This window comes from Mercenaria mercenaria, chromosome 12 (assembly GCF_021730395.1).
Source record: "Mercenaria mercenaria strain notata chromosome 12, MADL_Memer_1, whole genome shotgun sequence".
In the NCBI taxonomy this organism is placed as follows: domain Eukaryota; kingdom Metazoa; phylum Mollusca; class Bivalvia; order Venerida; family Veneridae; genus Mercenaria; species Mercenaria mercenaria.
Genome location: NC_069372.1, coordinates 20,624,448 through 20,647,618, shown reverse-complemented (window position 1 = coordinate 20,647,618; position 23,171 = coordinate 20,624,448). Strand labels below are relative to the sequence as shown.

Genomic DNA, 23,171 nt, shown 5'->3' with positions numbered 1-23,171 from the left:
TTCATTAATAGATTTAGAATTCTCGGGAAAAAAGTAAATTGCTTTAAAAAGACTAAATAATGTTTTAATTTTCGAAATGTTTACTGTTAATCTACTTTTTAAGATTTAAAGCATTGTCTCGTTTTTTCGCTGAAAACTCGTTTCAAGAAACAAACAGTTAGCGGCTACGAGGTCACCGTGTCCAATCGTTACCTTGGAATTAGTACTGATTCTTAACGTATACAATTATACTGGTTGTAATAAAAAAAGCGTTGCACACTGTGGACATACCATAGGGTTCCGTGCTCAATGAAGGTTTACATCAGCTCGTCAGCACAGTAGAATGATTTATTACGTCTGTTACACTGGAGAATCTTGTCTTTGTGTCTTTTCATATGTCTCTTCAGGTTTGATTTTGTAGAGCATGTTTGATAACATATGTAGCACGAAGCCATAATAATGAAAGGATAATGCAACGACTCATCCTTTTTCTTTGCTTACATTTAGAACTCCTATAGTTCCGGTAATTATAACCCTGCCATGGAGGTATCACTCATTTTTTCAATTCACCTCCAAAAAGAGGTGGAGCTAGTGTTTGCATGCCGTGATTTTTGAGAGAATGACTTGCAAAGCAGTGGTATAATAATTTATATTTTTTTGACAAATTAAATTATTTCTGCTAAAGAATTGCTAATCCTGTTATTCTTCAGTTTAGATATTGTCGATTTTTACTACTGAATAAAGTTCGTAGCGAAAAGTCTGTGATTGTCGTCAAGGACCCAAAAGCCTTTGCCTTACTTTTAGTCTGAAAAAGGAAAATTTACATACTAGTCTAAAGGAGGTAAAATCACAAGGGTGAGAACCATCTAAGAATAGTCACGTAACTGGGGGCCACTGGTAACTACGTGACTGATCCGGATTTTCAAAGTAACGATTGGACAAGGTGGACGTGTTCTCAACTCTTTCCAAATATGATAATGCTATGCAGTAATATATCTGTTTTTTGTTGTTGTTTTTTTGAAAATGTCACGTGGTCTTAATTGTAAAGTTCGTAAATGTCTTATTTTCCTGTGTATTATTCACTCCAAAATGGTGTTTAGACACATAGTAAAGAATACAAGATTTAAAAAAAAATGAAAACGTGGTTATAGGTCGAGAAATATGGACGAGTTCTTCGGAGAAAATATCGCGCGACTTCAGGAGGGCAATATTGTTATTCCGCTAAAAACTAGTCCATTATTGGTTAATGCAATGCTAATATTTTATTTCTTGCGCATCGACTCTCATTTATATTACATAAACGGTACAAATTTCTGGTATAAAGAAAGTAAAATTGAAAATGTGTGACCATAATGGTAAGCAAGTGCCCAAAGTTTCAAAGTCATATATCAAACAGTTTAGACAAAATATGGAATGGTATGCGAAACTAAACTAATTTCTATGTCAAAAAGGGCCAAAAGCTGAACTAAAGTCCTTGTTCTAGTTATGTAGTATTGCCTACATATGTAGATTATGATGGTAAACAAGTGGTCAAAGTTTCAAAGCCATATGACAAACAGGTTAGGCAAAAATAAGGAATGGTATGAAAAACTTAACTGATTTCCAAATCCGAAAAGGTCCATAATTCAGCCAAAATAGTTGACATAGTTATGTACTCCTGCCTACAGATAGAAATCATGACGATAAACAAGTGTTCAAAGTTTCAAAGCTACATGTCAAATAGTTTTGACAAAACGTGGACTTGTTCGAAAACTGAACCAATTTCCAAGTCCAAAAAAGACCATAATTCAGCCAAAATAGTTGACAGAGTTATGTACTCTTGTCTACATAGAATAATTGTTCAAAGTTTCAAAGACACATATATGTCAAATAGTTCTGACAAAACATGGACTTGTACAAAAACTGTACCAATTTCCAAGTCCAAAAGGGCCTTAATTTAGCCAAAACAGTTGACAGAGTTCTGTTTTCTTGCCAACAGATAGAGACTGTTATAATAAACAAAAGATAAAAGTTTCAAAGCCATACGTCAAACACTTTACACAAAATGTGAACTGGTACGAAAAACTTAACAAAGATTGGAAAGTTAAAAGGGACCATAACTCGGCCAAAATCCTTGATGGAGTTATGTACTGTTGCCTAAAACTGGACATGGTACACACGTATTGGAAGTCTTCAAGCTTTATCTCAACAGACTTTGTCAAAATGTGGACTGGTACGAAAAACTTAACCAAGGTGGGACGCCGACGCCGACACCGACACCGACGCCGCGGTGAGTAGGATAGCTCTACTTATTCTTCGGATAGTCGAGCTCAAAAGAGTATTATAACTAATAAAGCAGTAAATTTTCTCCATATTTTCCGCATGCAAACGGCCTTCTAAGGGTTTTCTTTGCTGCAACACAGTACAGCACATCGTTTGGCGTTGAAGATGAATTGATCGTATGGGGCAATGGCATTTTTGATTGCCTCACACGCTACATAAATATGTTGTTCTTCTTACTTCGTTTGTTTTTGTTTCCAGGTTACAATCATTCAGGTAACTACTGGATTGACGGTAGTAATATGAACGCTACGGACGTGTATGACATTACACAGTGGACGACATCCGACGGTAAACCATTGCCGACAAATAACCAGTTCTGGGCACCGGACTGGCCGCGGAATACGCACTTTCGCCACTGTGTGGCACTTTGGTCAAATCTTTTGGAAGATTTCGTTGGAGGGTGGGTTTACCAGTGGGTTAACCCTCCTTGTGATTACCTTAATTACTATATTTGTGAAAAATGAGAAAAAGACTATGACATTTTATAAAATAACATAACTAGTATGCATTTACCAAATATATGATGTGAAAATGTTGTTTTTGTAAAAATAGAATTTATTTATACCATAAAGTCATGAAAGTGATATCTATCAAGTGTATCAATTTATAAATGTGTAAAATGTAAAGTAAAGTGTGTAAAAGCTGTTTTTTAAACATTTTGTATTTCATGACCTTCTCTATGGTCTTTTAAATGTATTATGTCTTTCTCTGCATGTTGTACAACTGTTCGTAAAATATGCAAAATGTTTTCAGTAGTACATTTTCCGTTGTCTTTTGGAGTCATTTCTGTTCATTCGTTATGGATACATTAATATACGTACCTTTCACCCTACTCAGCGCTTTGCGTTTAATAATTAATTGCTGCTTTAGTGCGTTTATACGGGTATAAACCATGGAAACTTCATGCAAGTCCACGAATCGCGCTTTGAATGAAGTCCCAATGTGGTTTATACTCTTTTAAACGGACGCAAAATAGAATTCAGTTCTTATTCCATAAGAGAATTGTCACGATACGGACATGGTCACGTGAGGGGAGAATATGTATCAGGCAGCCGGTTAGCTCAGTCGGTTGCTGAGTCTATGCTTGCAATATTATGTACCTCCTGATTTCGAGGACGAATTTCCAATTTGTGGGGGTGTATGTCACGGTACGGACTTGGTCACGTGACGGGAGAATATGTGTCAGGCTGCCGGTTAGCTCAGTCGGTAAGCCCAGTTGGTAGAGCACTCGCCCTGTACGCGAGGGGTCCCGGGTTCGTGCCCCGGACTGACTGCACATTTTTCTCACCCCGTGACAGAATCAAAATTAATGTCAGGATATCGATCTTTTCAACATCTAAATTGAACAGCCAAAAACGACCTGCCAACGTTCAGTTGTAATTCTCCTTCCGACAAAAATACAGTTCCTGGTTTTTCTTTAAAATAACATTAAATCCAGTAACATACAACTGTGTCGATTCTGTTTTGATCTTTACCGTCAGAAAAATGGTTTAATTTGATCTAGACAGGAAAGATTGCTCAGTTTGATCTTTGACAGGTTTCATACTGCACTACAATCACATAAGCAATTTGTATCGACAAAGCCCCTGCAACCCAGAGGCTAGCAGATAACAATATTTTCCGTAATGACGGAAAAACAAGGACTACTTTATAACGGGGAAGATTTCACAGTCTGATCCAGGGCTGGTTTCACAATGAGGAAATATCCGGCTCAAGGTTAACTGTTTAGGCAGAGTGTTACCGCAAAACAGTTACCCGAGAGAAAGATATTTTCATCCACAGCTTCAACTTGTGATATACTATTTTTCTTGTATGCCTTATCCGGTTACATTCAATATGCCGTTTGATATTTTAAGAAGTTAGTATTATAATTGAAAAAGATACCTTTTTACAAAAATGTGGTTCAAGTCTAGAGTGAATCTATCGTAAAAAGGAACAGTAACTGTGTCTTCCTGTAAATACATTTGAATTAAATACATATGCATAAATACTGATACGGCATGTGAGTAAATGCACATTATTAAATTTTATTATTACGTCAGGTCATAATGATAAAACATTGAACAATTTTACTGCAATGATATGGTTGGGGGCTAGTTGTTGCCAGGAAATCATTCCAAAACGGTAAACGGCATTCTTGTCCAGCAGGCTTAAATATCCAAGTTAAAAACCGGAATATACCTGTTTCAAAAAGAGCTCTCATCTGCCGATACCATGTAATGTGCCTGCTCAGAAGCATGTATGATATTTTGGGTGAAATCAACCATAGCTTTCTATTTATTTTGTACTTCAACATATTTTGATATTTGTTTTTTGTTCGATTTTCTTTGCCTGTAATTTAATGAAGAATAATTATCTCTACAGAAGTGTTTATTAACTTTTTCAAACTGTTAATTTATAACTCTTTACCTGTGGTCTATTATACAATTTTCAATGCAAACGACGTCATCGCCCACCCCACCATGATACAGAGACTATTTATAATATACTCGAGGACTGCTTGATGGCAGAGTAAATACGTCTTTCTTTGCTTTGCTTAATTTTTATTAAAATCGACGTTTGAGCTTTGTAGTAAGGACACCTGTAAATATGACATATAAATACCTTAAAGTAATCGATCCACAAATAAGCAAGTTTATAAAACAGTGCTTTTCATATATCAAATCATGATTGATGCCTGGTTAGCTCATATAATTTTGAAAGTGTATTGTCATCATTTGAAAATGTATTGTCTACTGTAAAAGAAATTATAAATTACATGATTGTATTGAAAGTCAACATTCTGTCAGCGATTGAAAGATTAAGTATCGCATCAACAATACACCTCACCTAAATGAAACTTCATTATGCCTGTCTCTCATCCATCATAGTAAAAACAGCATGCCATACGTGCAAAAAAGCGCCAAAGAATTATGCTGTTTTGAATTTAAACACTAAATCATGAATCCATCCATTATCCATAGCACAGATTGTATATGTTGTATATTTGATTAAATTATCTCATTTCTTGTACTTAGACATTTTTATCGATTGACAGCAAATTAGTTTCTCAGTAACTAACTACACGTCATAATTCAGCGAAGTTCCAAACTTAAATAAAGAAATTGTCTCACTTTTCACAAACTTTTCCCTCTCTCTGGAAAAAAAACCTTAAGTTTCTTTTGGCTGTATTGAATACATATTCGTGTCCCTATTACTGCGAAGGTAGAAAGGAAATATTGTTCATCCGTCTGTTTGCCTGTCTGTCTGTCTGACTGCGCGCTTTCAATATTTTATGTTTGCTCAACATGTTTTAGTCTCCCATGTTGTGTTTGAAACAATTTACGTAATAAAACATACCAAGGTCAGGGTTATAATGGCTGTATTAATATTAAAGTGAAGATCATAATTTTGGTATAACGTAACTTAGTTTTCCGTATGAGTAGGTAGAGAGTGCAAGAACATAAATTCTTGAACAATTAATTAAATTTTGTTCTTTAAACTTGCATGGAAACTACTAAGGGAATTTAATGAAACTTGTTTAAAGTTCCGTTAGGCTTTAAATTTCATGTTAAAACACTGTTGTCCAGTTAGATGTTATATATAAATATATACAGGAAAAGCGCGAAAGATACGTCAACGCTGCTTAGTGATAACGGGCCGCTGTTTTTGACGACGTCAGCGTATAGTCAGGGAGAACGTTCCTTAGATGACGCCGCAGTGTGTTCCGTCTGGTGAACAGAATGGTCGGGTAGCTGATTCTAATGTTAAATGCAACAAAATGTGTGCAATTTATAAGATAATCTTATTTCCAAATGGAAAGGAAATATAATGTAAATATAAGAAATGAAACTTATTTTTTTGTGTTCATGCGACAGAATAGGACTGGATTTGCCGATCGTATTCTGTTGTTCATTTCGCATGTACACCGAAAAATAATCATTTCTTAATTGCTTGTACAGTTCATTCAATATCGCACATAAACTTATACAGATAACAGAGACATAAAGGGAGGTAATAAAACAATTGATTCAGTAAAACTTTCTGCTAGGTTAATATCAATACTCAGACTTTTTATATATATTAGAGAAAACAATCATCGAAAATAAGATTTAGCAAGAAATTGAAATAGTTTGTGTTCCTAACAAAACAAATGTGTCTGAGCCGTATTATAGAAAAAAAACATTATGGGTCTTTAATAATAGAAAACAATGACAAAAAAAACCAATACGCAGACCCCTGTCTTGCTATCTAGGAGACATAGATAAAATGAAATAAAAAGAAGTCATACTGTGACAATATATTGACCGGAAAGCTTCGAGGGGGTGTATGGGAAACTTTGGTATAACTTGTTTCGTTTAAGAACACGCAAACAGATATATGTTTGACACAGCTATATAAAAATGGCGAAGCGTTTTCTAACGAAAAGTTTTGCTTTTCTCGTAATATCGGTATTGTTGACGGTATTAATGAAAGGTAAGAATTGTATTTCTTTGATATAATAAATCTGAAGAAAGAAATAGGGTTTTAAAGAGTCTAATTTTGAAAGACCATGATAAAAATATTAGATGGGGGCTTCTGTTAATATTATATCTCTGTATAAAAGTCAGGTAAGGGCTTGTGAATATTTGTTATGCATTAACTTTAAATTACATGAGAATAATACCTGAAATTGTGTCAGTAAATTGTAAATTTCAATCTTAGCTGAACAGTTTTGTCACTCTGTGCCACTTTGGAAATATTACCAGTATATAGTTACAGACGTGGCAAGGGGAGCGGACGGGATATCAAACTCTCTGATGTTTTATGCCATCGTTTATAATGGAATAAAGACGAAGAAACTTTGAAATCAAACTTTGAAGCTGAGTTTGTGTTTAGTGATATTTCCAGGAATGGACATACGGTATCTTGAACACTCGAGTTATTAACAAAAGTTATGTAGCCTATTAGTTTTATTTAAGACAAAGTCATTATCTGGACTGTACAAAATTGGCAAACTAGAATTATATTTGAACAAGTTTACCTTCATTGATATACCGAAAATCAGCGAAATTTTCCATCTTTAATCTGTTTTCTTGTAGCGTAATGGCCTTTAAAAGCCACATGGCACCAGTGTTACCAGACTTGTAAAACCTGTGGTAGAACTTTCACACACATATATAAGATCGAAGACACAATAGTTCGTTTCTGATGTTTATTTAATTTCAAGTATTTAAAGAAAGTCTTTTAGTACAAATAATTTTATTATCTCAGTGTCCATCTTTCAAATAATATTTAGCTACTATAAAATGTAAAGAACTAATTATGTATATTCAGAAGTTGTCTTTCATGAAATCTACATAACATATTTGGAAATTAACCTAACGAGGCATAATGGTATTTTTGACTAACGTTGGCAGAACCACGGTTGGTGGCTATGCCGCCTCGCCTCCCTGATTGTCTAGTACATAGACCTTTTATATGCACCGGCCAGACTGTTGATTACTAAATTAAGATATAGTTTTCCTGATGTTATGTCTTAACCTGCCCAGAGCTACGCTAACTTGTCAGTTATATATTTCAACAATTTTAAAAGGTCAAGAGTTTCCGGTGAAAGCCTTTAACTAATTTTGAATGAATATATACTCTCCAAGACATTGAATAATTTAGTCTTTTAAAACAATAGCCTAGCCCCCTTTTTGAAATTACATTATATTCTGACTACAGACAAGATCGCGGTAGCCCAGATTTTGTCAGGGTTCGCAACATTGATGACGGGGATTACCAACTATAGAAGCACTTCCGGTGCGTTTAGCGAATTTACCACAATGGGCGTTACTGTATGCGCAAGGGAGTGCAGCTTGACGTCCGATTGCGAGTCTTTTTTCTACAACACGCAAGACAAATTGTGCCAGCTTCACGATATTGTCTTCGAGAACAATGGACCAAATCTAACTTACGTCAGTCAAACGTACCATTACAGAATGAACGCACGTAAGTTTATAAAAGTTTAATAAAATTTATAAGATCCTCTGGGAACATATAAGCAACGAAGCAAATAATAGCAGATTTGGTTAGACCTAGTCTGGTAATAAGAGGTAATGAAATGCAAAAGCCTCTTCATGCCCTCTAGCACCGACTTAAGAGAAAAGAGGAAATCATGAAACATCGGGTATTTCGTATCTTCCGTATACATGTAATACGCTATTGCGTAGCATAAAGGCCAAGGTGATCACATACAGAAATATTTATTGGGCTCTCCGATTCCAGAGGATTATAAATTACTTCTAAACTAAAAATTCTGAGGCCAGGTAAGTGTGCAGATGACCCGTTCTTAACTTAAATGAGCTTTTAAACGCTAAAAATAACTATGGATTTAGAGAAGGCAAAAACAAGGGCAACGATTCAATAGAAATAGTCATGTTACAAGACCGCACGCTTCCCGTAACAAAACTCTACAGCACTGTATGCATGGATGTGTTAATAATTGACATTTAGGCAACTAAATGTGTGTCTATGGACAACGGTGCACCAACTTCCTGTCACAGTACGGTCATGTGTTACATGATGACAATTCAGGACTAGGTAACCTTTCATACTACATTCGGTGGGGGATTTTTTTTTCATGGGGAAAGGGAAGGGGATTCCAAATCTGAAAGAAAACCACCGGTGCACAACTTCGCGTGTTGAACAATATTCCTTACAAAGGCAGGCCTGGCTGAGTGAACTACTAAAAAAAATTCCCCTATTCTGATGTCTGAAGACTCCAGGTCAAATACTTTTTGAAATTTACACGACACAAATTTGGACGGACGGACGGACGGACATCAGGACGGACGGAGAGACGTACGGATAAGGGTATATCAAGGTGCGGCAAGAAAACTTAAGAGGGCATAAAAACAAGAAAAGCAAAATAAGGAGTCAAAAAGGACAAAACAAACAAATAAATGTACTCAACCTGTAACAGTCAGTGGCAAACACACCTTTGGGAGTTTTCTTAATGCATCAGGTAAATTAATAACATGCAGGTTATCTACGAAACCCAAAATAAAATTAAATCTCTTGGTTTTATTGTTCTGAATATGCGGAGTTCTTTATCCTTGAAAACAAGTCCAAATTTAGCAAAAGCTTGAAAGTGGGTACGTATATAGGTATACGGCTCGAGATAAATCTTGGACTTTGCCATTTAGATAGTCATGGATCTGGGAAGTTCTTTATTAGTGTTAGTCAAAACAGTCTATACTATAAGCTACTTATAAACTACGTCTTATAAAACAATATAACGAATATTAAAATACAAAGTTCTGTTGTATTTTACAATTAATCCTCAATCTTAATATGATATATTAGTCTGCCTATATATCCAGAAAAGTGGCCTAGATGGCATTTTTTTGTTAATGCCCGACAGCCATGTTTATTGTTAACTTTATAAAAAATGGAAAAGTTTCAGGGGGGGCTGTCGCCTTTTAAGGGTCATAGTAAGGTCACAGCACAAGGTCAAAGGTCAATAAGTGCATTTTTGTTATAAACGTCAGATTTTCGCCATTTTTGCTACCTTTTAATATAAACTTGTAATTTTTCGGTGATAATTATGAATTTGAGAAGTAAAATAAATTACTTCATGTAGATTTATTGCATTTGAGACTGGCAAAATTCAAAATGACTAAAGTTATTTCTATAGAATGAGCTTAATTTTTCGTACGCTCTGATATTCTTTTCATTTATAAAAGCTATCTTTTTCATGTTTGATATTCTAAAACTTCCGTTTTCAGGCTAACACTTTTTAAAAAGACCAGTTGATTGCCTGTATGATTGTCTGTATGAACAGTACAGGTAGAAAAAAGTCTATGGCGCGTATTATAAGACTGGTATAGTTGAACTTCGTTTGCTCGAATTCGGATTATTCGCTTACTACTGAATCGAACTCATTGCCAGGTCTATATAATGTGAACTTTACGTTGGCTTGCCCTACTGGTATCTCGAACACATTTTGCTTGTCCCGTCGAGCTCTAGCGAACATAGTTTGACTGTAATAACTGTTGACAGGTCTAAAGATTAGTTCGGAAGCATAGAACTCAAGGACATAAAATAGCAAACTCGGTTTAGTTAAGTCTGTTTGTGAGATAGTATGAAATGTGCAAATTCTCTCAAGCATTATCTAAAATGGTCTATGATGTCAATTAAAAATCTATTCCAGTGATTTACGCATGTGCTGTAGTAATTTAAGGAATGTGTGTGTGTTTAGAAATACCATCTATGTACAAAAAATTGTGCAATATCAAAGTTTAAATATAGATTTTAGATAACCGCAAATGTTATGTTGTTTTTTATTTTCATTCCATTAGCATGAAAATGGTACTCTTCATACTTTTGAATTAGCTAAAAAGTATTTCTTTGCACATTACCGTCAGGTTATCATAAGGACTGGTAAGCGCTCTTCAAGTGTTTTCAATATCTACAATTTTGAAATTACCGGTATTTGTTTATGTTTGTTCTATAAATGTCATAACTTCAAAAAGGCTTTATAATTATCAGTGACTTTGAAAGTATATCGAATATTATTAGTATTATCTTTATTACTGTGAATATAGGGGTAAGCATGCTTGTTTTCCTGTTAAAACGCCATTAGATGTCCGAGTATTTTGTTGGTGATAGAACCGGGTAGAACAAATGTACCAATGTATCATGAAGGAATCTAATGTCTCGAGTCCGCTTCCTGGAAAAACTAGTACTGGTGTCATATGAGAAGACATGGTCATGACCCCTATGGGGCTCGAACCAACGACCCCTGGATTGAGCGGCCGACACATTATCCACTAGACCACCGCTCCCCTTAAGGACAAAATTACTCCTGACAATGTCCATTATCAAATCATCATGGAGAACATACACCTCTCCCGGGGATCAAACTCACGATGCCGCGATCCTTAGATCTGCGCTCTCCTTATTGAGCTAAAATACTTGGTTGTATACATGACAGTAAAGTGATTTTAACTGTTTATGTGAAAATTTTTATATATCTATATGTAATTCATTTTCGTTATAGTCTTCCTCCTCAAAACCAACCATATTTTCTCTTTCGCACACATTTATCTTAAGGTGTACAATATGTAAATAATCTTTTGATAGTCAGTTCAAAGCTTAAAATCAAATTCTATTGCTACCTTACTTTTGTTTTTATCTCTGCCAAATTTTGACAGATTTGAATGAAAATTGGACACATTGTTTAATGACCAGTTCAATTAAATAAACGTAACAGCGATATCAACTGTGCGTACATTCATTGAGTCATGACAGTTCAAATAAGGTAACCTAAAAATAAAACGTCACAGAATGGATGCAACTTGGTGCTGGTCTCTATGTGGCAAGTACTGCCATCTGCAGTATTAAACAATTTTGCCATTAATTGGTGTCATTAATGACGTCACAAACTTGATATAAAATTAACACATTCATATTGAAAATATTGACGGATGTTCCATTACAACTATACATAATTGAACATTCAGAATATAATACTTTGAATTTCTGCTGTGATGAATTTACTAATTATGTGACTTTTAATTTAAGGGTTACCTTATTGTTACCGTTACGGTTAAATGAATATTATTCAGGCTATGATCGTTTTTATGTTTTGTTATAGTAAAATAATCATTAAACATTGTGTAGAACATTCACTCAAATCTGTCAAAATTTGGCGATAACAGAAAAAAAGGTGTGGAGTTAGAAAAGTTGTTGAGTATATTATTAATAGACGCACCATTTTGATTCCATTAGTACCTTAGAAGTTATTTTATTTTTAAAAGTTTATTTTTGACCTTGACATGTCTGTGACCTTGAAATTACATTAAAAGAACCTTTGGATACAACAATACAGAATATTTTTGCAGTTGGTCCATATATAATAGATTGGCAAATATGTCAAGTATAACATACTTTGCCATCGTATGTCACTCTTCACAGATATATATTATTCTATATAATATAATATATATGATATATATTTTTAATATTATCATCAGTTTTATTTACAAAATACTAAGGGGGCGTTGAAAAACAATATTTAAACCAATTTAGATGTTTATATGAAAACAAAACGAGTGCACAGCAGTATAGTTTATTTGTAAATGCACTCATTTGACCTTTGACCCCATTATACTGTAAGGAGGAACCTTAGAAGGCGACAGCCCCTTTTAAATTTCATCTTTGACCCTAAGGAACACTTTTATAATAATATCCGAGCATTAACAAAAAATGCCATCAGAAGTCACATTTTCCGCAGATATTGGCAGACTATATTGTCAAACTTAAGAAATAATTTCTTTTTAAGCTATGTTTGAGTCTAAAATGAGTTGTCTTATATATTTTCAGTGGTACCAACGTTCACCTGCCCATTAGCACCGCCTGGTGTTAGTTACAATGTAGTTTTGTTGCAAGACAAGACGGTTTATACGTACAGGTATGTATGGATTTATGTCTATTCGTCCTCAAGAACTACTTTTTTCACTTCATCTGAGCACTTATTTACTTCTTAAATACTTGTTTTTGTCTGTTTCGTAGCAAACATTTTGCAAAGCAATCTTCAGTCACGCGCTGTATTTTGTACCATTACATTAGTTACTCGTATACCTTTTTTATGCCCCCACCCCCCTCCGCCTCCCCATTTAACTTTATATATATATATATGTATTTGTTGGGAAGGGCACTTAGATATTAGCCCTTGCCCATACATTTGTCCGTCCGAATCATGAAACATGTTACTCGGCATGTGAAGTTGTACAGCTGGCCTTTTGAGATTATTAGTGAGACCAGAGTTAAATCCCAATATGTAGGAAGGGCCTAAAAGTTTCTGTCGCAGATAACTCAAAAGTCTTTGACCACATTAAAGGCCTGTTATTCAGCATGCAAATTTGTGCGTTTTGGGTTTTGTTTGGGATTTTGCGTAGCCGGACTGGAGTTGGGTTTTGCGGTAAGATTTGCAGAAGCCTAAATGGAATAACATTTTATACACACAACAACCTTAAATCACATAAATCACTATGCTAAAACTATTTAAGTTTCTTTGTATATTAACAACTGTTATTTTGTATTAGCCACGGTTAAGCACTGTTGTTAACAATCATTTGATGGGAGTATTGGCTGATTGATCTGAAACGTGTGCAAAAAGTAGTTTATATTTGTTTAGTGTTTATGTTTCGATACAGAAACACAGGTAACCAGCTGCTATAGAATATTTGTCTGTATAACCATGCATAAGATCCTTTTGTCAAGACAAATTCACTGCTGTGTTTTGTTCTCACGCAGTTTTCTTGTTCAAATAATGATTATTAACGTCCAAGTTTTCCATAGCTGTTACTGTTTTTTTATTGAAGGTAGTCTGGCTACCGACTAGTCTAAGATAATCTTTTTTTTTATTTCTTAATCATTGCTCTTGCATATTTTGACCGATCTGTCTTGGCTTTGACCATCTAGTCTGGCTGCCGACTAGATAAATCTTTTTTTATTTTCTAATAATTTTCTAACCTATCCGTCTTGGCTTTCCCATGTTTTGAATCTGACTGGTTTTAAACTACACTGCAACCCCTATCTACTTGGTCTGTATATCTCTCTATGTATAAACAGGGTCAAGTCTATCAACCATTTTGATATATTTGAAGAAATGATATGTAGCTGAAATTGTGAGGCACAAAATCTGACAAATTTTACTGCTTTCAGAGGTCTAAATCATTTGATTGTTCTTCATTTTTCATAATCTGAAATTGACTTTTATTCAGAGTAGTGTGGGATTATGTGGAAAGATTCGCTGCGGATGCTGCCTGTGTGGCTGATGGTGCGAGACTGGTTAAAGTCCTGACATTAGCGAAAATGCAAGCACTAGTGACTCTCTTCACTACATGCCCAGGTGAGAATGAATACTTTAAACTGTGGCGTATTGAATGATTCATTAATAGATTTAGAATTCTCGGGAAAAAAGTAAATTGCTTTAAAAAGACTAAATAATGTTTTAATTTTTTGAAATGTTTACTGTTAATCTACTTTTTAAGATTTAAAGCATTGTCTCGTTTTTTTCGCTGAAAACTCGTTTCAAGAAACAAACAGTTAGCGGCTACGAGGTCACCGTGTCCAATCGTTACCTTGGAATTAGTACTGTTTCTTAACGTATACAATTATACTGGTTGTAATAAAAAAAGCGTTGCACACTGTGGACATATCATAGGGTTCCGTGCTCCATGAAGGTTTACATCAGCTCGTCAGCACAGTAGAATGATTTATTACGTCGGTTACACTGGAGAATCTTGTCTTTGTGTCTTTTCATATGTCTGTTCAGGTTTAATTTTGTAGAGCATGTTTGATAGCATATTATGTAGCATGAAGCCATAATAATGAAAGGATAATGCAACGACTCATCCTATTTCTTTGCTTACATTTAGAACTCCTATAGTTCCGGTAATTATAACCCTGCCATGGAGGTATCACTCTTTTTTTTTCAATTCACCTCCAAAAAGAGGTGGAGCTAGTGTTTGCATGCCGTGATTTTTGAGTAACTTGCAAAGCAGTGGTATGATAATTTATATTTTTTGACAAACTAAATTATTTCTGCTAAAGAATTGCTAATCCTGTTATTCTTCAGTTAAGATATTGTCGATTTTTACTACTGAATAAAGTTCGTAGCGATAGTCTGTGATTGTCGTCAAGGTCCCAAAAGACTTTGCCTTACTTTTAGTCTGAAAAAGGAAAATTTACATACTAGTCTAAAGAAGGTAAAATCACAAGGGTAAGAACCATCTAAGAATAGTCACGTAACTGGGGGCCAGTTCTTACTTGAGGAATACTTAAAGGTATACGTGCGTGTTTATTGCGAATGTTTTTGACATTTTGGTAGAAACGCATCAATAAAATTAAATTGTAGTATGAAAAGTAGTTCCAAGTAACAGCATTTTAATTTTGATATCGGGAAAAATCTCTCGAAAATGGCTTTTTCGCCATCGTGCATATCTGCATACCTTTTTTATTTTATATAGAAAATATAGACAACAGAATTTAGTACATGCATGCCTTTTTCTGTCTAAATCATTTTGAACAAGTGCGACCGAATTCCTGCCCTTAAAGAAATAGTATTTCACGGGGTTTCAGAAGAATGATTAACTATATAAAAACAATACATTGCTGTTTAGACTAGAACGTTATCAGGAGAAAATACTTATTGCTGTGTCTAAAATATAAATTAAATGAATAATGGTACCGTTTCCCTTAGAAATTGATGAAAACGAACAAAGAAGAAAAATCCAAAGCTCCTGCGTTACTGCATTTTGCAGTCGCTGATCCTTTGGCTCCTGCGTTACTGATCTGTTCAGTCATGAATCGCCTTATATCGGCCTTTCAAGACATTTAATTCATCTTTTGTAGCACTAACATGATTCATGAATGTATCAGGGACAACTCGGAATTGGTAAATTTTGTATGTTTATCAGAGAACGTACTGGAAATAACGCTTTTTCTGAGTCATGGCATTGTTTACCTGCTATTTTGGCATGATTTTCCGAAGTAATTGAGAAAAATGCTTAGATTTGCTAGAAAACAAATAGCAACGAGTATTCCATAATGTTCAGAGCACATCTTGCGCTGTATGCCGTCTCTGACAATAATTTCTTACCAAAACCGCTCCATTTGATCTGAGATCATAGTGACTGATCCGGTTTTTCAAAGTAACGATTGGACAAGGTGGACGTGTTCTCAACTCTTTCCAAATATGATAATGCTATGCAGTAATATATGTTGTTTTTTTTTTTGTTTTTTTTTTTTAAATGTCACGTGGTCTTAATTGTAAAGTTCGTAAATGTCTTATTTTTCCTGTGTATTATTCACTCCAAAATGGTGTTTAGACACATAGTAAAGAATACAAGATTTTTTTAAAAATGAAAACGTGGTTATAGGTCGAGAAATATGGACGAGTTCTTCGGAGGAAATATCGCGCGGCTTAAGGAGGCCAATATTGTTATTCCGCTAAAAAATAGTGCATTATTGGTTAATGCAATGCTAATATTTTATTTCTTGCGCATCGACTCTCATTTATATTACATAAACGGTAAAAATTTCTGGTATAAACAAAGCAACAGTTAATGAACTGCCGACACACATTATAATGACGTCACGCACTCGATATGAAAAATATGAACGTAAATATGGAAAAATATCAGTACCAACTGTAAGTAAAAACAGTGATTGAAAATACGTATGTGAAAGCATCATTATTTATATATAATTATATTATGTAAGTCATTAACTTTGTATGAAATTCAGATGTCAGTATGGTAAATACATTAATTGTTTGTATTGATGTTCCCATTTCAGTTATTTAACGAGTGTGTGATAATCAAACATTTGGTAAATTTTAATAATTTTCCGAAAGTTATAGAATGTCTAAAAGTGTTCATGAAATAAAACTGAAAATATTTCAATTACTACGTTAGTTTTCCGGTAAATAGGTGTTGATTGCGTTACGTTAACTCTGATATTCCGTATCTCAAACAAGAGCGCGCTCGACTATAAGAACTGATGGAAGTATGGGGTCAAAATATTACCAGAGATTTTCAGACAAAAGGAAAAGAATAGATAAAACAAGTTAATGAAGTATTTCCATGCAATACAAAGTCCCCTACTGGAAGGCACCTAATTTTCTCTACTACAGTATAACATAATGAACTGATATCTGTCAATGATGTATAAACAATATAGTACTATATATACAAAATGTTATAACAAAATACTTGGATTAAAATTTGCATACATATAAAATTACCTAGTTGTTTTCATATGGATTTTTTTGGACAATTAGCCTGTATAAAAAAGTTATCATGTAATTTATTTATAGTAACAGCAAAGGGAAATTAATCCTAGTAAAATCTATTATAAGTCCACACAAAACTCTTTACCAGGTAGATATAGGTCAAAATACACCTAACAAATCGATGTAACATGCATGTTGTACCACAGAAAAGTGGTCTCGATTTTTCCCTACGGCCAGTAATAAAAAAATAACGATACAATCTATTTATAGTAAAACAAAGGAACGTAATTCTAAAAACAAGGGTGCCTCATAGTGGTGAACATTTGTGCCAAGTTCCATCTAAATCCCTCCAAGCATGAAGAAGAAATGCTCCGGACAAAGTCATTGTTAAATGTAACCTTTGACCTGTAAGTATGACCTTGACCATAAACCTAGGGTCCTAGTTCTCTCGCATGACAATCCGTCTCATGATGGTGCACATTTGTGCCAAGTTACATCTAAATCCCTACATGCATGAAGAAGAAATGCTCCGGACAAAGTCATTTTTGTATCTGATCTTTGACCTCTAAGCGTGACCTTGACCTTAGATCTAGGGCCCGGGTTTTGCGCATGACATGTTGTCTCATCCAGAGGAATATTTGTGCCAACTGATATTTAAATCCTGTCTTGCATGACAAAGTTATAGACCGGACAGGAAAAAAAATCCTATTGACGTTTGATCTCAAAGTGTGACCTGGACCTTTAAGTTACGGTTCTGGGTTTGTACATGACACGTCGTCTCATCATGGGAAACATATATGCTAAGTATTATTGTAATCCTTTGATGGATGACAGGCTTCTGGACCGGACAAGAAAAACCCCTATTGACGTTTGACCTCCAGTTGTGACCTTGACCTTTGAGCCTGGGTCCGGATTTTGCGCATGACACGTCGTCTCATCATGAGGAACATTTGTGTCAAGTGATATTAAAATCCCTTAATGAATGACAAGAATTATGGACCGGACTGTTTATGCCATGTTAACATTTGCTAAGTGTTACCTTGATCTTTGAGCGAGCTAGGGGTCTAAAAATTGTGCATGACACATCGTCTTATTATGAGGTACATTTGTGCCAAGTAATATTAAAATCCCTTCATGGATGGGAGAGTTATGGACCGGACAAGGAAAAAGCCCTGTTGACATTTGACCTCCAATTGTGACATTGACCTTTGAGCTAGAGGTCCGGGTTCTGTGCATGACATGTCGTCTCATCATGGGGAACATAATATAAAAATCCCTTCATGGACGACAGAGTTATGGACCGGACACGGAATTGCGGACAGAATGACGGAAAAGCGCATTCCTATAGTCCCCGAAACTGGTTTTCAACCAGTAGGGGACTAATAAACAATGTTCTTGCATAACAAATTGTGGATATGGTTAAGTCTTGCACTACATGGCAATGTGTGACCATGATGGTAAGCAAGTGTCCAAAGTTTCAAAGCTATATATCAAACAGTTTAGACAAAATATGGAATGGTACGCGAAACTAAAGTCCGTGTCCTAGTTATGTAGTCTTGCCTATATATGTAGATTATGATGGTAAACAAGCGGTCAAAGTTTCAAATCCATATGACAAACAGGTTAGGCAAAATATGGACTGGTATGAAAAACTTAACTGATTTCCAAATCCGAAAAGGGCCATAATTCAGCCAAAATAGTTGACAGAGTTATGTACTCCTGCCTACAGATAGAAATCATGATGATAAACAAGTGTTTAAAGTTTCAAAGCCACATGTCAAATAGTCTTGACAAAACGTTGACTTGTACGAAAACTGAACCAATTTCCAAGTTCAAGAAGGGCCATAATTCAGTCATAATAGTTGACAGAGTTATGTACTCTTGCCTATATAAAACAATTTTTCAAAGTTTCAAAGACACATGTCAAATAGTTTTGACAAAACATGGACTTGTACAAAAATTGTACCAATTTCCAAGTCCAAAAAGGGCCTTAATTCAGTCAAAATAGTTGACAGAGTTATGTACTCTTGCCTACAGATAAAGACTGTTATAATAAACAAGTGATAAAAGTTATAATTATGTCAAACACTTTACACAAAATGTGAACTGGTTCGAAAAACTTTACCAAGATTTCTAAGTTAAAAGGGGCCATAATTCAGCCAAAATCCTTAATGGAGTTATGCACCGTTGCCTAAAACTGGACATGGTACACACCTGTTGGAAGTTTCAAAGCTTTATCTCAAAAGACTTTGTCAAAATGTGGACTGGTACGAAACACTTAACCAAGGTGTGACGCCGACGACGACGCCAACGCCGACGCCGTGGTGAGTAGGATAGATCTACTTATTCTTCGAATAGTCGAGCTAAAACGAGTATTGTTACTGACAAAGCAGTTAATTTTCTTCATATCTGCCGCAAGCAAACGGCCTTCTAAGGAGTTTGTTTGCTACAACACAATACAGCACATCGTTTGGCGTTGAAGATGAACTGATCGTATGGGTCAATGCCATTTTTGATTTCCTCACGATCGGGAATATCAATAAATGTATTGAATATCTGTTTACATAAATATTTTGTTCTTCTTACTACGTTTTGGTTTTGTTTCCAGGTTACAATCATTCAGGTAACTACTGGATTGACGGTAGTAATATGAACGCTACGGACGTGTATAACATTACACAGTGGACGACATCCGATGGTGAACCATTGCCGACAACTAACCAGTTCTGGGCTCCGGACTGGCCAGAGTATACGAACGACCACTGTGTAGCACTTTGGTCAAATCTCGGCGAAGAGCCAAATTTCGTTGGAGGGTGGGTTTACAAATGGGTTAACCCTCCTTGTTATTACCTTAATTACTATATTTGTGAAAAATGAGAAACAGCTTGTGACATCTTACAAAATAAGATTACTAGCATATACCAAAAATATGATGTGAAAATGTTGTTTTTGTAAAGACGTTTTCAAAGATTTTATACCATCAATCTGTCAAGTGTACCAATTTATAAATGTGTAAAAATGTAAAGTAAAACACTGTTTGACATTGTTCTTGTGTGCGTGTATGTAAATGCCGTTTTCTAAAAAAAATTGTATTTCATGATCTTATCTATGGTCTTTTAAATGTATTATGTCTTTCTCTGCATGTTGTACTAGTATTTGTATATTTTTTTCTCATTCTTTACACATGATCGTAAAATATGCAAAATGTTTCCAGCAGTACAGGTACTCATTTTCAGCTATCTTTGGAGTAATTTTTGTACATACGTTATACTCGAGTATACATACCATTCTTTCTACTCAGCGCTTTGAGGTTAAGAAGTAATTGCTATTTTAGTGCGTTTATACGGGTATAAACTACATTGAGACTTCATGCAAATCAATGAATCGCGCTTTGCATGAAATCCCAATACCCGTATAAACGCTAGCGCGATTCTTGGATGATTTGCAAAAAGTCCCAATGTGGTTTATACTCGTTTAAACGCATAAAAATAGCATTCAGTTGTTAAGGTAAAGAAGGCGTAATGAGCGGAAATTTCAAAAACAAGTTGCATCCTTGATAACATGTTTAAATAGTAGCAAAAGCTGATATTCACCCGATGTACAATTATTTAAAAGATCAAATGCACACTTTTTACGCAAATGGCGTCGAAAAATCAAGTTTTAGCCCATCCCGCTAGATAGCGCTTGACCTTAAGGTAGCTTGCTACAAAAACAAGTTGTTTGCATTCCATGAGTATAAGATTAAAAAAAAATTAATATCAATCTTTTCAACATCTAAATCGAAGAGCCAAAAAAGGACCCGCCCACGTTCAACTGTAATTCGCCTTCCGACAAAAAATACAGTTCCTGGGTTTTATTTGAAAAATCATACAGTTGTGTAAATTCACTGTTAATCTTTACCGTCAGAAATAAAATGGTTTAAGCTATAATATGAAGTTTTGGAAATTTTATATCAAGTTTTGAAACAATTTTTGAACTACGCCAATTTGTTAATTTTTGTGAATGAATTCAGATTACGCGCGCAATCTCGCGGAAAGGGCTGTCCTTGATATTATTATACAAATGTTGTTTATACGAACATAAACGCTTTTCCTTTTCATGTATACTGAATTTAGATATTTCAAAGTGTCTTAGAAGCTGCATTGACTATGCTGACTTATATGCGACTTTCGAAGAGATGTTAATTGTGCAAGTTTAAAATGCTAAGCATATTCTCATGCTTTGAAATACATATGGAAAGCAAATTCAATAAAACATTAGAGCGGAGGATGCATGTATTGTTCAGAAACTCGGAATGATGTTCTAACAAAATAAAAGTTAAGAAATAAATTATAAGCTGCTTTCGAATTTTTTTTTCAAACACGGTCATTTTACTTAACTTTATCAGATGCGATTCTCACTTTGTCAAAAACCTTAAAATGCGCACGGACAGTTTCCACAACAGTTAGCATTGATGTCGGTTGGTATTAAATATGATAATACGGATTTTATCAATAAATGTCCCAATGCAGTTAATTTCGTAGCTATAAAACAGAAATACAAGAGCAAGATCGTGCTCATCCTAGTGTTTAGACCGTTGGTTACAACGCATGTTAAACACTGATCTAGTCCTAGCTAAATGCACTTTTATACAAATACAGTCTAACCTGTCTTAAGCAGCCAGCCAGGGGAAGCAGACAATTTGGCCGCTTAAGCCAGGTGACCGCTGATCGGAGGTGCAGCCAGTATATGTATTTTTCAGACTTCTGACCAGTTTAGCCTTTCAGCTGTAATATTCCAAGGACATGTTTATTAAGTGATGCCAACATTTTGACAAGACAGGTATAAGTGATGTCAGTTATTCCAAAGACATGTCTAAGTGATGCCAACATTTTGACAAGACGGGTATAAGTGATGCCAATGACAGGTGTAAGTGATGCCAATATTTTAGCTGCAACAATCCAAAGACAGGTGTTAGTGACGCTATTTGGCTGAACTATTCCAAGGACAAGTCTAAATGATGCCAATATTTGGCTGAAATATACAAAGGACATGCCAAAGTGATTCCAACATTTCCACTGAAAAAGTCCAAGGACAGGTGTCAGTGATGCTAATATTTGGCTGAACTATTCCAAGAAAAGCCTAAGTGATGCCAACATTGTGGCTTAAATATGCCAAGGCTAAGTCTAGGTAATAGGTCTAAGTGGTGCCAATATTTTGGCTGAAATATTCCAAGGACATGACTATGAGATGCCAATATTTTGGCTGAAATATTCATAAGACAGGTCCAAGTGATGCCAATATTTTGGCTGAAATATTCGAAAGCCAGGTCAAAGTGATGCCAATATTTTGGCTGAAATATTCTAAGGACATGTCTAGGTGATGCCAATATTTTGGCTGAAATGTTCCAAGGACATGTCTAGGTGATGCCAATGTTTTGGCTGAAATGTTCCAAGGACATGTCAAAGTGATGCCAATATTTTGGCTGAAATGTTCCAAGGACATGTCTAGGTGATGCCAATGTTTTGGCTGAAATGTTCCAAGGACATGTCTAGGTGATGCCAATATTTTGGCTGAAATGTTCCAAGGACATGTCTAGGTGATGCCAATATTTTGGCTGAAATGTTCCAAGGACATGTCTAGATGTTTTGGCTGAAATGTTCCAAGGACATGTCTAGGTGATGCCAATATTTTGGCTGAAATGTTTCAAGGACATGTCTCTGTGATGCCAATGTTTTGGCTGAAATGTTGCAAGGACATGTCTAGGTGATGCCAATATTATAGCTGAAATGTTCCAAGAACATGTCTCTGTGATGCCAATATTTTGGCTGAAATATTCAAAAGACAGGTCTAAGTGATGCCAATATTTCTACGAAGTTTCAAAGGTTATAATGAAGATTGTCATTAACTATTAATTAAAAGCAATGTACATAAGAATATAATCCACGCTGGTTGCCAAACATCTTCACATGTAGACTTCTGTTACATCCATTAACAACAACAATCTACTGGTATATGACATTCAGTTTATTGTTTACAAGTAAGTTAACATTCATCTTGAATAAAAAGTGTAAAACGAGCTTCAGTGTTTAGGAAGCACATGCTCAGTCAAATAACTGAAAAATTTGGCTAAATAAGGATAATT

General features: G+C 35.1%; 1 protein-coding gene across 1 annotated transcript; it reads left to right on the top strand.

Moving 5' to 3' along the window:
* Positions 1 to 6,637: 6,637 nt before the first annotated feature.
* LOC123533170 (uncharacterized) lies at positions 6,638 to 21,203 on the top strand. Its single transcript, XM_053519377.1, has 5 exons — positions 6,638 to 6,756; positions 7,987 to 8,253; positions 12,631 to 12,718; positions 14,034 to 14,161; positions 19,656 to 21,203. The coding sequence occupies exons 1-5, from the start codon at positions 6,684 to 6,686 to the stop codon at positions 19,922 to 19,924; spliced, it is 825 nt and encodes a 274-aa protein (XP_053375352.1). The 5' UTR covers positions 6,638 to 6,683; the 3' UTR covers positions 19,925 to 21,203.
* Positions 21,204 to 23,171: the final 1,968 nt, after the last annotated feature.

What these genes read in the sequence shown, in the direction of transcription:
- LOC123533170 (XM_053519377.1), top strand. Translation starts at nt 6,684, where the DNA reads ATGGCGAAGCGTTTTCTAACGAAAAGTTTTGCTTTTCTCGTAATATCG. An exon ending in CCATTACAGAATGAACGCAC is followed by an intron (nt 8,254 to 12,630) that starts GTAAGTTTATAA and finishes ATATATTTTCAG; the next exon opens with TGGTACCAACGTTCACCTGC. An exon ending in TCTCTTCACTACATGCCCAG is followed by an intron (nt 14,162 to 19,655) that starts GTGAGAATGAAT and finishes TTTTGTTTCCAG; the next exon opens with GTTACAATCATTCAGGTAAC.